The sequence below is a fragment of the Drosophila bipectinata genome, chromosome 2R (assembly GCF_030179905.1).
Source record: "Drosophila bipectinata strain 14024-0381.07 chromosome 2R, DbipHiC1v2, whole genome shotgun sequence".
Taxonomy (NCBI): Eukaryota; Metazoa; Arthropoda; class Insecta; order Diptera; family Drosophilidae; genus Drosophila; species Drosophila bipectinata.
Window position 1 is genome coordinate 19,723,408 of NC_091737.1, and position 14,806 is coordinate 19,738,213.

The 14,806-nt window shown below is 45.7% G+C and overlaps 1 protein-coding gene across 1 annotated transcript; it reads left to right on the plus strand.

Annotated features, from left to right (window-relative positions):
• The first annotated feature begins 1,388 nt into the window (after positions 1–1,388).
• On the plus strand, positions 1,389–14,805 carry Sox15 (Sox box protein 15). Its single transcript, XM_017234829.3, has 3 exons — positions 1,389–2,350; positions 9,552–10,261; positions 12,353–14,805. The coding sequence occupies exons 1-3, from the start codon at positions 2,298–2,300 to the stop codon at positions 13,942–13,944; spliced, it is 2,355 nt and encodes a 784-aa protein (XP_017090318.2). The 5' UTR covers positions 1,389–2,297; the 3' UTR covers positions 13,945–14,805.
• Position 14,806: the final 1 nt, after the last annotated feature.

Genomic DNA, 14,806 nt, shown 5'->3' on the forward strand with positions numbered 1-14,806 from the left:
GAACCGAGCGAACTGAACCTTTTGCCTGACTTTGGCCCCTCTTTGCGCATAAATCCCAGCCATAGCCCCAGCCCCGAACCCAGGCCACAGCCGACGACTCCTACTTCGATTTCGACTTGGACCTCACTTCGCCGGCGGCAATTATCGCGATGTGATAAACAAATATTTTGCATCTACGTTTAAGAAGCGAAGGCTTTCCCGGCATTCTGGCGCTTAATTATGAACTCTCGGGCTAACAGGAGGTAGGGGCACATCCAAGCGGGGAGTATGAGTTCCAGTACGAGTACGAGTTTATTAAATGCCCTACGCGTGGCCACATGCACTTTTACCTGCCAAACTACTTGACTCGTCTTCTCCTGGGAGGTTCATCTGTTGGCTTTTTTCTTTTAGCCTTCTTTTTTTTTTTCTCTTTGTTGTTGTTTATTTTGGGCTTGGCATCTTGGCTCGCTGCCAGCAGTTGTTGCAATATGCAATTTGGGTGCTTATCTTTCACTGGATACCAATCAGCTTGGCCCCTAGTGGGTGGGTGGAGAGTGAAATAAAAATTAAATATGGCTCTATTTAAATATTCCCAGTAAGAAGAAAGAGATATGGATTAAGCCTTAGACCTTAAGGATTTAGGAAGTTGGGTTTAGATAAGTTTAGTTGGTTTTAAGATAGATTTAACTTGTATCTTTGAGATATTTTTAAATCACTAATGAAAGAAGTCTAATAAAGTCTTTTATAGAGAACCTTGCTTAAAGATTTAAAAGTCAGCTTTCCATTTTGCCTCTTGGTTTAAAAACCTCAAAGAAAAATCTCTGTCATAGATTGTGCTCCACTTGGACCATATAACACCCTTTCCCAGAGGTTCCGCACATGACAATATTTGCATACGCTTATTTCCGTGTATGGGTACGATCTCCCATGGCTCATGGAGCATGTGTTTGTGGCCATCATACACATACAGCCAACAACAGAGACATGGAGCCGCAGCGACATTGGAGGGGCTCCACCAATTGAAACAAACCAAATGCAAAGTCGTCTCTCCCACAACAAATGAATCGGGGGAACAGGTTTTCAGACTTTCTGAAAGTGAGACTCACTGCCACCAGAGCAAAAAAGAGAGAGAACCGAATATTAAATAAGGTTTGTTTCATTAGATTCAAAAGAACTTGCCGCTGGCCGAGGCGAAGGTACTACGAGGTCTTGGGAGTCGTAGCAGCCTGAGTTGTCGGAGGCATAGTCACCTGGCCTGCCACCGATCGTTACGCTTTGGTGAGCAGCTGCCTCCGCTCTCTGGCCGATCTGGCCCAAGACTGCTTTCGGCTTATAGCTTTTCGCTTTTTGGCCTTATGGATCGACTTTGTCGAGACACCTCAGTTCAGTTCACAGTCTCCGGGCGAGAGAGTCGATCGGTTGTGTTGGGTTGTTCGGTGGCAGAGTTCAGTTTCAGTTGCTTGGCGGTTCGTCATCAGCGCGGTTCATGAATCGGCATCGAATCGGGCTTTAGCCATCTGCGTCTCCGGCTATAATCATAAATATATCTACATACACAGACTGGTGGCCCCCCTCAGTTGTACATATCTATAGATATATACAGTATATTTAGGCCCAGTTAGTTAGTGGTTGTTGGTGCATTTTTCCCAAGAGTGTTGTTTTTTGAAAAGTCCGCCAGCCCGTGAGCGGTTTGTATCTTGTGAAATGTCGTGGAGCCCTTGATATTCGTATCCATCATTAGTGGTCTGCAAACTAAGCCGCAATTTGGAAATTAGAATTCGCCAAGGAGTGTATCGCAGTGTGTGTGTGTGTGTGCCAAGAGTTCCAAAATCCGAATCTACGATTGCCAAATCGTGGACAAAAATGTGGGTTAGGGTCTGAGCTAGAAAAATAGTTAATTCTGACAACAACTAGACGCAAATTCACACATGCCCGGTGCACAAATGAATTTATGGTCGGAACTGTAACTGGGCGGAATGCTAGGCCCGGGCCAACTCCACCAGCCATCTACCACCATCATAGCCGCCATCTCAGCTTCAGTAGTAGAACCACCAGCAGTGGCAGTAGCAACCCCAGCAACCACCATCCCAGCAACCCACCGAACCACCGACAAAGGGAAAAAAACTAACGGAATAATGCAACATTAAGCAAAATGCTGCTGGCCCTCCTAAAGCAAAGCTCCAAAAGACAACAACAATATTTTCAACCTGCCACCACCGACATCAACATCAGCAACAACTACTGCAACTGCAACAGCAACATCGGCAACAACAGCAATAACATCAACGTCACCGTTACCACGAACGTCGCCGTATAAAATGGAACCCTCATATGATCACGAACATCCACATCATCTGCTAACAAATTACAAGTAATATTTACATTTTTCCCATGCTAAAAATTTTTTTCTCGCTGTTTAATTATATCCAACCGAAGCGAAGATACATATCTTCAAGATAATAACCATAATGAAAAATGGAAAAAGCGCGCCTGTGGTGGTGAAGAAATTCTCTAGATCGTGTATATATGTATATATATAGTTATATACAATCATCTACATGGGCCCATGACTGGGGACTTTTTAAGACTTAGTCACACACAGATACAGATACTAAGATAGTAAGATACTCGGATACTCGGCACAGCAGGCACGACAGCGACAAAAAAAAAAAAACAACACCGTCGGGGTTGGGGTTGGGGATATCGAATGCACACAGTGCCACAAAAGATATAATATATGTATATACATTTTATATAGGGGCTATATAAGTGGTACATGAGAATTCGCTTAGATTTTCCTTAGTGTGGCCCCAGTTTCAACTTTGTCAGACACTTACACTTGTATTCGTATCCGCTTCTCGGCCTGGCTCGGGGTATGGGTTCTCTGAATATGTAAATGACTCAAGAACCGTCTTCGGACCCGGCTCGAAATTGGTCAAGTGGAAAGTGAACCAAGACGGGCCAACACCAACGACGGGGGTGGCTGGCGGCGGTGACCTGACCATGGGAAAAACGCGGAGGCATCGAGGTCCGAGGAAGACCTCTTCCTAAGTTTCTTTTTAGATTTCGGCCAGAGGTCATGCAGCTTTGACCATTAAAAAGATTTACCTCCGATCTAAACAGCATGATAGCTACGCATGAGATTTTAATATCCGTATATATAACGTCTATATCTAAGCTATATGGAAGCTAAGGTACACCCGACTGACTTTCGTAGTTTCCGACGGGAAATTCCCGTCTACAAATTGGCTGAAATTATGAATGGAAATGAAGCCATGAAATTAAATTAAGTACAGATGAAAACGCTTTGATAAATCCGAACAGTTTGTAAGAAAAAAAAAACAAATCACAAAAAAAAAAAGAAATTTAAACGATTTCCGGGAATCTTTTGGATTCGCTTGTTTTTATCCCAAAAGCACCATTTTTTTTAGGCGAAAGCTTGTCGCATTTTTCGTCACATTTTTGAAATCTTCCTGTTTGAAATTGGCTCAGCACGTGACAGGGGACACAAATCAACTCGATTTGATGCGATTTCATTCAATTTGATCTTTTACGGCTCCTCCATAAATCAAGTCAAGGCTGTGATCTACCTTAACTCTGCTAACTTCGGTTTCCATCTAAATAGTTTTTCTCATCAAATAAAATTCAATGAGCAATAAACAACCGTCTCTATATGTGGATTTCCAATCATGTTTGGCAATTAATTAAGATTTCATTGTAGTTTGTTTATTGAGAATAAAAAATATATATAAAGATTTAAACAAAATCCGTTTTTGCTTCCAATTAAAATGGTCTTTTCCTTTGAAATTATTTTTGCATTGTTAATTTCATATGTGACGTCTGAGAGCCATGTTCAAGAATTCCCCTTAATTTTAATAAATTTAAGCAGGAACTAAATGTTTGACGTATCAGGAGATTCCAGCTTCTGTTACTTCTTAGAACTTTAAGATAAATCTTTTTTACTGTTTATAAATCTTGCGGAGACAGGTTAATTGTTTAATTATGGAGGTTGTAATGAGAAATAATTAAATTTCTATAAGATGTTTTTGCGTAGAAAGTACCTGATAACATGCATGGGTGTTGTAATTTTATAGTTTTCCCAGAATTTTCATTTTAAGAAAATGAAATGATCAATAGGATCATAGTTTGTTATGGTTCTGAGATGTTTTGCATTTTAAAAATCTGACTATAAGTCCCAAAAGGCCCTTAAAAAAGGCCCCCTCTAACTGTGCTGCTTTTTAATACAATAATGCTTCAATAAACTGTTTTTCATTCTATAACTTGGGTAAATCAATATTTTTAAAATAAAAACTACTTTTTTAAACGAAAGAACCTTCCTAAGTCCTAAGGACTATAAGGCCCTGAAAGAATATAAAATGAAACTGTGCTTCTTTTTAGTAAAAAAATGCTTCAATAAACTGTTTTTCATTCTATAACTTTGGTAAATCAATATTTTTAAAATAAAAACTACTTTTTTAAACGAAAGAACCTTCTGAAAAACCATCTTAAGAACCTTATGATCTCTGATATAATTTATTTATAAATGAACTTAGTAAAAAACCTCAAAACACCTTAGCAGCTAATAATTCTAATAATAATAAATATTATAAGGGAGTGAAGTTTTTACCGGGTTTTCTTACAATAATGAATTTAAATGTTAAAATAAAACGTCCCTAAGCATACCGCTAGAAAAATATTAGTGATGGATGAAATATTACAGTTGAAACCCCATCTATGCCATACTATGTATAACCATACTAACATTAGCTACCCGAGTTAGCTCTCAATTAGTAGACTACAAAGGGAAGTATAATTTAAAAACAGTTCCCAAGATTTCCCTTTTTTGAGACAGTTTCTAAGTTGATCTCAAAAAACAACAAACTATTGCATGATCGTAACCATTTCTGTCAGTTTATTGAATTAAAGCTCAGCAATTATGGATCATAAAACATTTAGCAAAAACACGTCTAAGTTTTACAAAAAAATTTAAAAGATTTCATATGAAATGTGGCAATACCTCCCGAGTGCCCCCCATAACGACAACGATCTAAGGTCCGGCTGGCTGGGCTAGTTGGGCTGACTGGGGTGGTATTTATTTCCATAGGCACCAACTAGCTAAGTACAGATCCTTCACATGCAATTACTCTACTTACTAGTACGAACATGTAGCACTGCCTCCATTTCCATGCAATCCATATAATTTAGTGCCACTCAACCTGCGAGGGAGGGAGTCGTCCGTCGTCCGTCGTCTACTCGTAACTAAGTGTATCTGTATCTGTATCTGTATCCGTATGCATACCTGTGGTGTATCTTTGTGTGTTTCTCTGCGTGTGCTGGTGTGCGTGCTAAAATCCATTAAATTTTTGTATCTTTTTTTTTATGCTCTTAAAATCGCTTGTGTGAGAACTGGGTCTTCGCTGTTTCTTTGGCTGCTGAATGAGGGGAAGTTGTAGGGCCTGGGGGGTTTAAGGTGGGGGTTGGGGACTGGGTGTAGGAGGTGAGGGGGGATCAAGCGACGACAGCCGCAATAAACCTCATTAGCCGAACGAATCCAGCTCTTCGGCTTCACTTCGGCCCTCGAAGAGTGATGGTGATGATGATGATGGCGCTGCCCTGCTCCTCGCTTGCTTCATTAGTTTAATTATGTGCCCCGGCCAGTAAATGGCCTCTACACACAGATACAAATAGATATACATACGCACACACGTATCTTACAGATACACAGATACATATTAAGTGCGTACCGATCTCATTCGCTCAGGTAGCGCTTCGTTCATGTTCATTAAACCTAAGATGGCGGCTCTTCGGGCCCGGATGCTGGGCTGTTTATGCTTATTGGCCAGGCAGCAGCCGTTGCAGCATCTACATGCTACATACTGCAGCATATGCTGCATACTGCCTGGAATATACACATGCATATGTATGCGTAAATGGCCGACAACTCATCGCAGCAACTTGGCGACCGGCGGCGGCGACCTGGCCTGCGTCGTTAAGTTATTCAAGTACATCACACCTGGGCACCGCCGTTTTTAGCCCCAGCCTCAGTTTCAGTTGCTCAGTCTTAGCCTCAGATACAGATACAGCTCCAGCTCTGGAACTGGCCCAAGTCGTGGCTTCAAAACCCGTTTGCTGCATTGGAAATCTGTTCTCCTGGCTGGCTGGCTGGCTGGCTGGCTGGATGGCTTGGTAACAAATGTATTCGGGTTGGGGCGCCTCAAGCAGCCACCACAGCAGGCAACCAATAGACTGCAAATGGAGCAAATGGAGAGTCGCCGGGGCAGATGCCCCAACCCCATCCTCTGGCCAAGCACTGGCCACACCCACCTCCAGCACATCTGCCTTTTAGCCGTGCGCCTTTGACTGGGCCGAAAATCAAAATGGCTTTTATTACCTTGCCGCACCGCTTACAGCCACTTGCGAGGCCCAATGCGATCGAAGATGAGGCGCCAAATGATTTGCCATTTCGGCCATGATTATTTGGCTAAGAGAAGCTATGGGTAGAAGCTACACTTTAAGAAGTTTTTTGAGAATATTCAACAAAACCATTCAGTATCTAGCTAGAGTACCTCCTGGATTATTTCTCCCTCTGTAAACCCAACTTACTGATCGATTAAAGATTTAATACAATATTTATGGGCAACTGACAATCGGACAATCTAAATAAATTACTTATCAAGGTTGTTAATTACCCAGTTCGAAGGGGAGGAGCTTTCCAATATGTATATGAGAGTGATTGTAACCCTAATGTGATAATTGGACCAGTAGCCACCTCACAAACCGCAAACTATTTGCTTATAAAGTACCTCCTGTACTCACAAGTATTCAACCCAATTTCGATTTAATGTCAACCTTAGAGCCACACTAAATCAATCTAAGCCATCTCCCCAATAAAATACCATTTTCGTGGTGCTCTGCTGGGCAGCTATTGTTTAGAATCCGAGACAAATCTGGCCAATTGTTGTCACATACCTGTCGTCTGGAAAGTCTCGAGAATCCCCCAGGCCATTCTTTCGTATCCGAATAGAGGAAAGGCTAGACAAAAGGTATTGACAGCTCACAGTATCCGGGGATCTGTCTTAATTACTGTCCTATTTGCCGGAGTTTGCCAGATTGTCAAGGTTTTTGGAGTTCTGGCCGAAAGCCTTTCTAAAATTAGCCCGGAATATGGCGAATATAGATTAAGGAGTAGCCCCTTAAGGTCTTAGAATGCCATCCATGAATGCTATTGTATATATCGATGGGGTGTGGGGTGTATCTGATTTCCAGAACTGGGCGACTTCCAACTACCAAGAGGCTGTCTTGAGAAGCGCGGCAGAGCGTCACATGAATCACAATATGCTAAAGCGCCTGACACTCTCCAGATCAAGGCGGCTCCTGAATGAAGTTGGCTGGCTTGTTAAAAAAGGGAGGAGTAGCCTAGGGGGAGTCCCCCCGGCCAACTGCCCCCATACCATTACTCTCAGGAACCTTCTTACTTCTTCGTTCCACCTTTTACTGAGCCACCAGAGGAGACGTTGTTGTCGTAAACAAAACGTTCCATGGTCCCCGGCATGGACATGGATGGAGTACTGGGGCACCACTCGGGTAGAGGAGATGCTGCAGCGACTGGCCGCAATGTGGAATATGTGGCATTTTGCAAAGATGTTGACATTTTGCGCGCATAAAAATGCCAACTTACCGGCCACTGTATGTGTCCTATTTTAAAATCAGGGCCATGGCTAAGCACTCGAAACTGTGGCTGAAACTGAAGCTAAAGCTGAAGCCAAAGTCCCCTGTCCAAGTCGAGGTCCGAAGCTAAGCCAGGAGCGTAGTTTCGTGGATCGTGAGTGCGCTTAGGATAAAGCCAGACCGACTGCGACCAGACAGCCGACAGTTGGGACAGCTTGGACAGCAGGACTGCGATCCCGGAACAGGGAACAGTGGACGGGGGATGCGGGACAGGGGATAGGGGACCACTGTGGCAGTGGCAGGAACCAAGACGGTATAATTTTGTGTACCCCTTCTGGCCACTTGGCGGCATATCGACAGCGGCGAAGTATTTAGCAGCGGCAGCCGCAACCGAATATCAAAAACGTAACGACGTCACCGAAAACCCTCAATAAATTATCGAGACTTCATCGAGGGCTGGGTAGCCGGGACTTTTGCTTGCCGCTAACTGGGAGAAGGGGTATAGATTCAAGGGTACTGCAAAAATTTGCAAACTTTGGCGGCATCTTGGGCAAAAGAAAGTAGTCGGAACTAGAGCGCCTAGCCGGCCAAAAGTTGGGGACTCCTATCTGGACAAAAGGCTCTGAGACTCTAAGACTTGGAGGCTAGGGTTCTCCTTGCTGGCTGACTGGCTGGCTGGCTGGCTGGCTGGCTTAGAATCTCCAGCCAAACAATTAGGCCCAAACAGAGGTTTCTGAGCAGGCAAAAGAGCAACAGAGCCACAGAGCCAGACAATAGACCAAAAGTGTAGTGGGCAGCAATAAATTCAAACGGTAACAAATCGAAGGAGCACAGAAATGCGGAGCAAGGCAACCAAGCTACATACTACGACCAAAAGATCCCCCAAAGGAGCACCGAAAGCCAGCCGCCGGATCGAAGTCGGGATCTCGGGAGCTTTGGCAATATTTAAACTTGTCCAGGCTTTATGCTCCATGCTCCCAATGCTGCCTGAATTCTTGGAAGGCGAATTACTTTGAAATGTGTCGATATGTCGCAAGTTTTAAAAGTTATGCATAAAGGTCCGGTCGGGCAAGGCAGCCAGACTGCGGTCTCATTCTCATTCTCATTCTTGGTTTTCGGCTTTTGGCTTTCGGCTTGGTCTCGATCTGGGTCCCCAGTCTGGATAGCAGCTTCTGCTCCAGCTTCTTTGCTTACTCCGCCCGAGATATCCCCTATCCAAGATCCAAGGCCCGAACCCCAGGCCCTCAGACTCCAGATCCGAGACGGTGGCTTGTCGGAGTTGGGGCGGCCTCCTTTGATAATACAATAGCTGCACGCGCCCAATTTACATTTATGTCCGCTGACATTAAGGAGCGCACCGATGCAGGGCACACACCGACCCATCCAGGGTTCCTCCAACCCTATCCCCGTCCCCGGCAAATCCAGTCAGACTCAGCCTTTAGGTCTCACTGGTGTCTGATAAATGCAAACCCTTCCCACTCCTCCTGCGTGGCAGCAACGCGAAAATTGTCAACGTATTTAGCAGCCCTTTTAAATATCATTATAAGGAACATTGCGACGGGCATTTTTGCCGGCGGTACGTAATTTTCTACGGTAGCCCCTGGGGAGCGACTTTAACAACGATCATGAATGTGATACGGAAAGGGGAGCAGACGGTGGAAATAATCACATCCCATCCAGCCTATAAAATAAAGATTGTGATTCAAGTGCTTCAAAAATATGTATTTTATTTAGTTTTATCTTAAAAATCTTGATCTTTCTAAGAAACTATTTAAACCTTTGGTAATTATAGATACAATAATTTCTATCTATCATAAAGATCATGTTCTGGATCATGAAGTCCTATCTGATTAAGGTTTTTATTAAAGTTACCTTTATAATATTTTCAAAATTTTAATTTCCAGCTCGAAAAAGTATCCGCACGTATCGCGCACCCCGGAGTACAGCCACTCGACTGGCAGCGACTATCCGGAGCACGGCGGCTACCTGACGGACAGCCACGGCCGGCTGATGCATGAGACCACCAACGATGCCGGGGGCCTCTACCATGTCCGCCAGGGCAGCGAGCACTCGTCGCCCAGCCTCCACTCCCCAGCCATACAGAGCACCGGTTACGAGAACGAGCACTCCCTCGGCGAGGCCGTTCTCTCCGTGCACAGCCACAGCCACTCGCCCATGCCGATGGTCTCCTCCAGCGCCTATGTTGGTGGCGGAGGCACTGGCTCCGGTACGCTGATTAGTAGCAATATTCCGCTTTTGGGCAGTGGTGGCACTTCGGTGCTTAATAAGTTCTTGTCGCATCCGCACCCGGGACTGGTCAGCGGAGGATCTATTACCACGGCAGGATCCATGGAGGATTGCGAGCCGGGATCCATGTGGAGCTATGACTACAAGGGCGATCTCTGTGCCCCCAACTGTGGCTATCTGGAGCGGCACAAGCCGATGCCCAATGACCTCAAGTACCGACCCAGCGGCGGAACCCAGTCAAAAAGTGCCAAAGAGTCGCGCATCCGCCGGCCGATGAACGCCTTCATGGTTTGGGCCAAGATCGAGCGCAAGAAGCTGGCCGACGAGAATCCCGACCTGCATAATGCCGACCTCAGCAAGATGTTGGGTAAGTGAGAGGATGTTTTTAAAAATTTAAGGATATTTAATTAGAACAAGAAAGGAAAGCTAACTTTGGGCGAAGCCAAAGTTGATACACCCTTGCCCATGAAAATGGGGTTTCCCCTATAGGGTCCACAGCGATGGCTATATCTTCCCCAATTCTCATCCGATTCTCAAGCGGAGTACCTTAAACGATTTGTGGATCGATTCTTCACCATTCTGCATCAAAATCCTGAGACAAAATATTTTTTCGATTTTTTGTCCATTTTTCGTGATGGGATCCCTTGAAAATGGGGTTTTCCGTTATAGGGTCCACAGCGATGGCTATATCTTCCCCAATTCTCATCCGATTCTCAAGCGGAGTACCTTAAACGATTTGGGGATCGATTCTCCACCATTCTGCATCAAAATCCTGAGACAAAATATTTTTTCGATTTTTTGTCTATTTTTCGTGATGGGATCCCTTGAAAATGCGGTTTTCCCCTATAGGGTCCACAGCGATGGCTATATCTTTGCCAATTCTCATCCGATTCTCAAGCGGAGTACCTTAAACGATTTGTGGATCGATTCTCCACCATTCTGCATCAAAATCCTGAGACAAAATATTTTTTCGATTTTTTGTCTATTTTTCGTGATGGGATCCCTTGAAAATGCGGTTTTCCCCTATAGGGTCCACAGCGATGGCTATATCTTTGCCAATTCTCATCCGATTCTCAAGCGGAGTACCTTAAACGATTTGTGGATCGGTTCTCCACCATTCTGCATCAAAATCCTGAGACAAAATATTTTTTCGATTTTTTGTCTATTTTTCGTGATGGGATCCCTTGAAAATGGGGTTTTCCCTTATAGGGTCCACAGCGATGGCTATATCTTTGCCAATTCTCATCCGATTCTCAAGCGGAGTACCTTAAACGATTTGTGGATCGATTCTTCACCATTCTGCATCAAAATCCTGAGACAAAATATTTTTTCGATTTTTTGTCCATTTTTCGTGATGGGATCCCTTGAAAATGGGGTTTTCCCCTATAGGGTCCACAGCGATGGCTATATCTTTGCCAATTCTCATCCGATTCTCAAGCGGAGTACCTTAAACGATTTGTGGATCGATTCTCCACCATTCTGCATCAAAATCCTGAGACAAAATATTTTTTCGATTTTTTGTCTATTTTTCGTGATGGGATCCCTTGAAAATGCGGTTTTCCCCTATAGGGTCCACAGCGATGGCTATATCTTTGCCAATTCTCATCCGATTCTCAAGCGGAGTACCTTAAACGATTTGTGGATCGATTCTCCACCATTCTGCATCAAAATCCTGAGACAAAATATTTTTTCGATTTTTTGTCTATTTTTCGTGATGGGATCCCTTGAAAATGCGGTTTTCCCCTATAGGGTCCACAGCGATGGCTATATCTTTGCCAATTCTCATCCGATTCTCAAGCGGAGTACCTTAAACGATTTGTGGATCGGTTCTCCACCATTCTGCATCAAAATCCTGAGACAAAATATTTTTTCGATTTTTTGTCTATTTTTCGTGATGGGATCCCTTGAAAATGGGGTTTTCCCTTTTAGGGTCCACAGCCATGGCTATATCTTTGCCAATTCTCATCCGATTCTCAAGCGGAGTACCTTAAACGATTTCTAGATCGATTCTTCACCATTCTGCATCAAAATCCTGAGACAAAATATTTTTTCGATTATTTGTCCATTTTTCGTGATGGGATCCCTTGAAAATGGGGTTTTCCCCTATAGGGTCCACAGCGATGGCTATATCTTTGCCAATTCTCATCCGATTCTCAAGCGGAGTACCTTAAACGATTTGTGGATCGGTTCTCCACCATTCTGCATCAAAATCCTGAGACAAAATATTTTTTCGATTTTTTGTCTATTTTTCGTGATGGGATCCCTTGAAAATGGGGTTTTCCCTTTTAGGGTCCACAGCCATGGCTATATCTTTGCCAATTCTCATCCGATTCTCAAGCGGAGTACCTTAAACGATTTCTAGATCGATTCTTCACCATTCTGCATCAAAATCCTGAGAGCAAGATTCAAATACCTCTCGGTTTTAATTATTTTACGCCATTTTCTTGATTATTTTCAGGAAAAAAATGGCGTTCTCTGACGCCGCAGGATCGAAGACCATATGTGGAGGAGGCAGAGCGTCTCCGGGTCATCCATATGACGGAGCACCCCAACTACAAGTACAGGCCACGGAGACGCAAGCAGTCCAAGCTGCGCACCATGCAACCGGGTGGCAAGGAGCAGAGCGAGAACTCACCCAATCCAGTGGCCGGTGGAGGAGCCAAATCGAACTCCAAGCTGAGCACTCCTCCGTTGGCAACGGCAGCGTCCAGTTACACCGCGCCCACCACCGACGAGAGCACCTGCAACTCCACGAGCCAGAATCCCAATCAGGTCTCTGCGGGCGGCTTGTATGAGCAGCCCCTGAAGCCCACATATTCGCCCAGCTCCGTGGACTGCTACAGCAATGCGGACAGTTCCGAGCAGATTGAGTCCCTAGCCGCCAACTGTCCACCTGCACTGCTTAACGAGTCCTCGTCGGGAACGGGTGGCAGCTACGACAGCTCCTTGCTGCTGAAGAAACTAACGAAGCCGCCGCCTTCCAGTCGGGCGGCCAAGGCGCGCCAGGACAAGCTTTCCAAGTCCTCGGAGGAGGGCAAGGCTAAAGGTCAGCCTCAGCCACAACAGGGCCTATACTCCGGCAGCTATCCATTGGCCCCCACATCCGTGGCCGTGGTGGCGGCCAGGGGGATGTACGTGACCTGCAACAATCGAGGGCTGCTGGATCACGGGCACTCCGTCAAGGGGACCTTCTATCCGCCGGTGTCAGTTTCCGAGGACGAGGGCAGCGCCTCCATGAGGAACAGTGTCGGAGTATTGCAGCAGCATTGCAATAGCCTTACCGTTCCCTCCAGCTCCTCTTCCGGACCCACACCCACCACGTCCGAGATGGGCAGCTACGCCGTAACCATGGCGGACAATTGCGGCAACCTGCGGCTCAGCATGAACGAGCTGTCGTCGCCCGCCAATGAGTATCTGCCCAGCGCCAACGCCTACGGGATGCAGTACGAGGACTTTCTGCGCTACCAGAGCAACGACATGGACTACTCCACCTCCAATGAGCAGCACAAGGATCCGACGCCGGATAAGTGCCTCAAGTACCCGGACACGAACCACAACTACGACGACTACGAGGCGGAGACCTACAACAACGCCATGATCCCGGCTACGGCGGCCAGCTACTACAGCCAGCTTCCGTACGCTCCCACCTCGCTGGCCGCCTTCCCGCTCCAGCTGGCAGTGCCCTTCCAGCAGACCACGACCGGCGGCTTCGGGGCACAGCCCATGCAGGGAGGATACCTGCACTACGGGAACTACGGTGGCTACGAGGGCATGGCCCAGGGTCAGACCCAAAACCAAATCCAAGCCCAGGCTCCCCTGCAGCAGCAGGCATCGCACTCCGCTCCGCCCTCCTTGTCGTCCATTCAGACGGTGGCCTCCGCGAACTCCGCAGGAGTGGGAGCCATGCAGCAGCACCATCCCTTCGGACCGGTTAGCTCCGGGATGGTCGGAGTGGGTGTGGGCGAGATGCTGTTCGAGCAGCAGCAGCGCAAGGACGACGAGATTAGCAACATTCTGGCGGGAGTTCGCAAGACCTGCTACAGCAACTGACTCTGATCAGATATATGTATGTAATTTTGATATCTAGAGCTTAGAGAGTGGTTTAGGTAGTCCTAAGTTTGAGCCCCCTTCTCCCCCATCCCCCATGTTCTTCCATCCCGACTAGAGTCCCAGCCTAGCCTAGATCCTAGAAAATGTACAATGTGTAGAAACTTAATGAAAATATATTTTAAAATTTAAAAAGAAAGAACAAAATAAAGTAAAGCGTAAGCAATCGAATCACTGCTATCGATGTCAATGTCACTGTGGAACGCGTCTGGCAGCGGGGTGGACCGTGACCATATGACACATCCTTGCCCGATATACACAGCAGACTCCGGGGCCTGCGCACAACCACTTCCATCAGGCTGGAGTGCAAAGATTTTCTTTTCTCATTCGCACGGCCAAAGATTTCCCAAGTTACATAAAATTCGCACTTAAATTTTGAAAATTTAATTTCGCATTAATTTCGGCCACTTTAGCAGGACATTCGGACAGGATTCCAAACCGAAAACGAGTGAGCAGGATGTGCAAGTATCCGAGAATCGCATGATTAACGTGCAGCATTCGCACAAGGGCGCCAAGAAGTCGCAATCATCAACAAAAAAAAAAACCAAAATCTGAACAAAAATCTGAAAAAGAATCGGTTTTATCTTATAGATTTGTTAATTTCAATGTCCAGACACGGCCAGTAGCTTAATTCGAGTAGCGGATTCGAGTTTCGGATGCTTGCGGAAGCCCTCAAAATTTTTAAAGCACCCATTTGGACCCATAGGCAAAATCAATAAACTACTACAGCACATTCGAGCCAAGTCGAGTCGAACGCCTTCTTGACACCACCGCGGCCGCCGCCATTCATCTCCACCAGCACCAC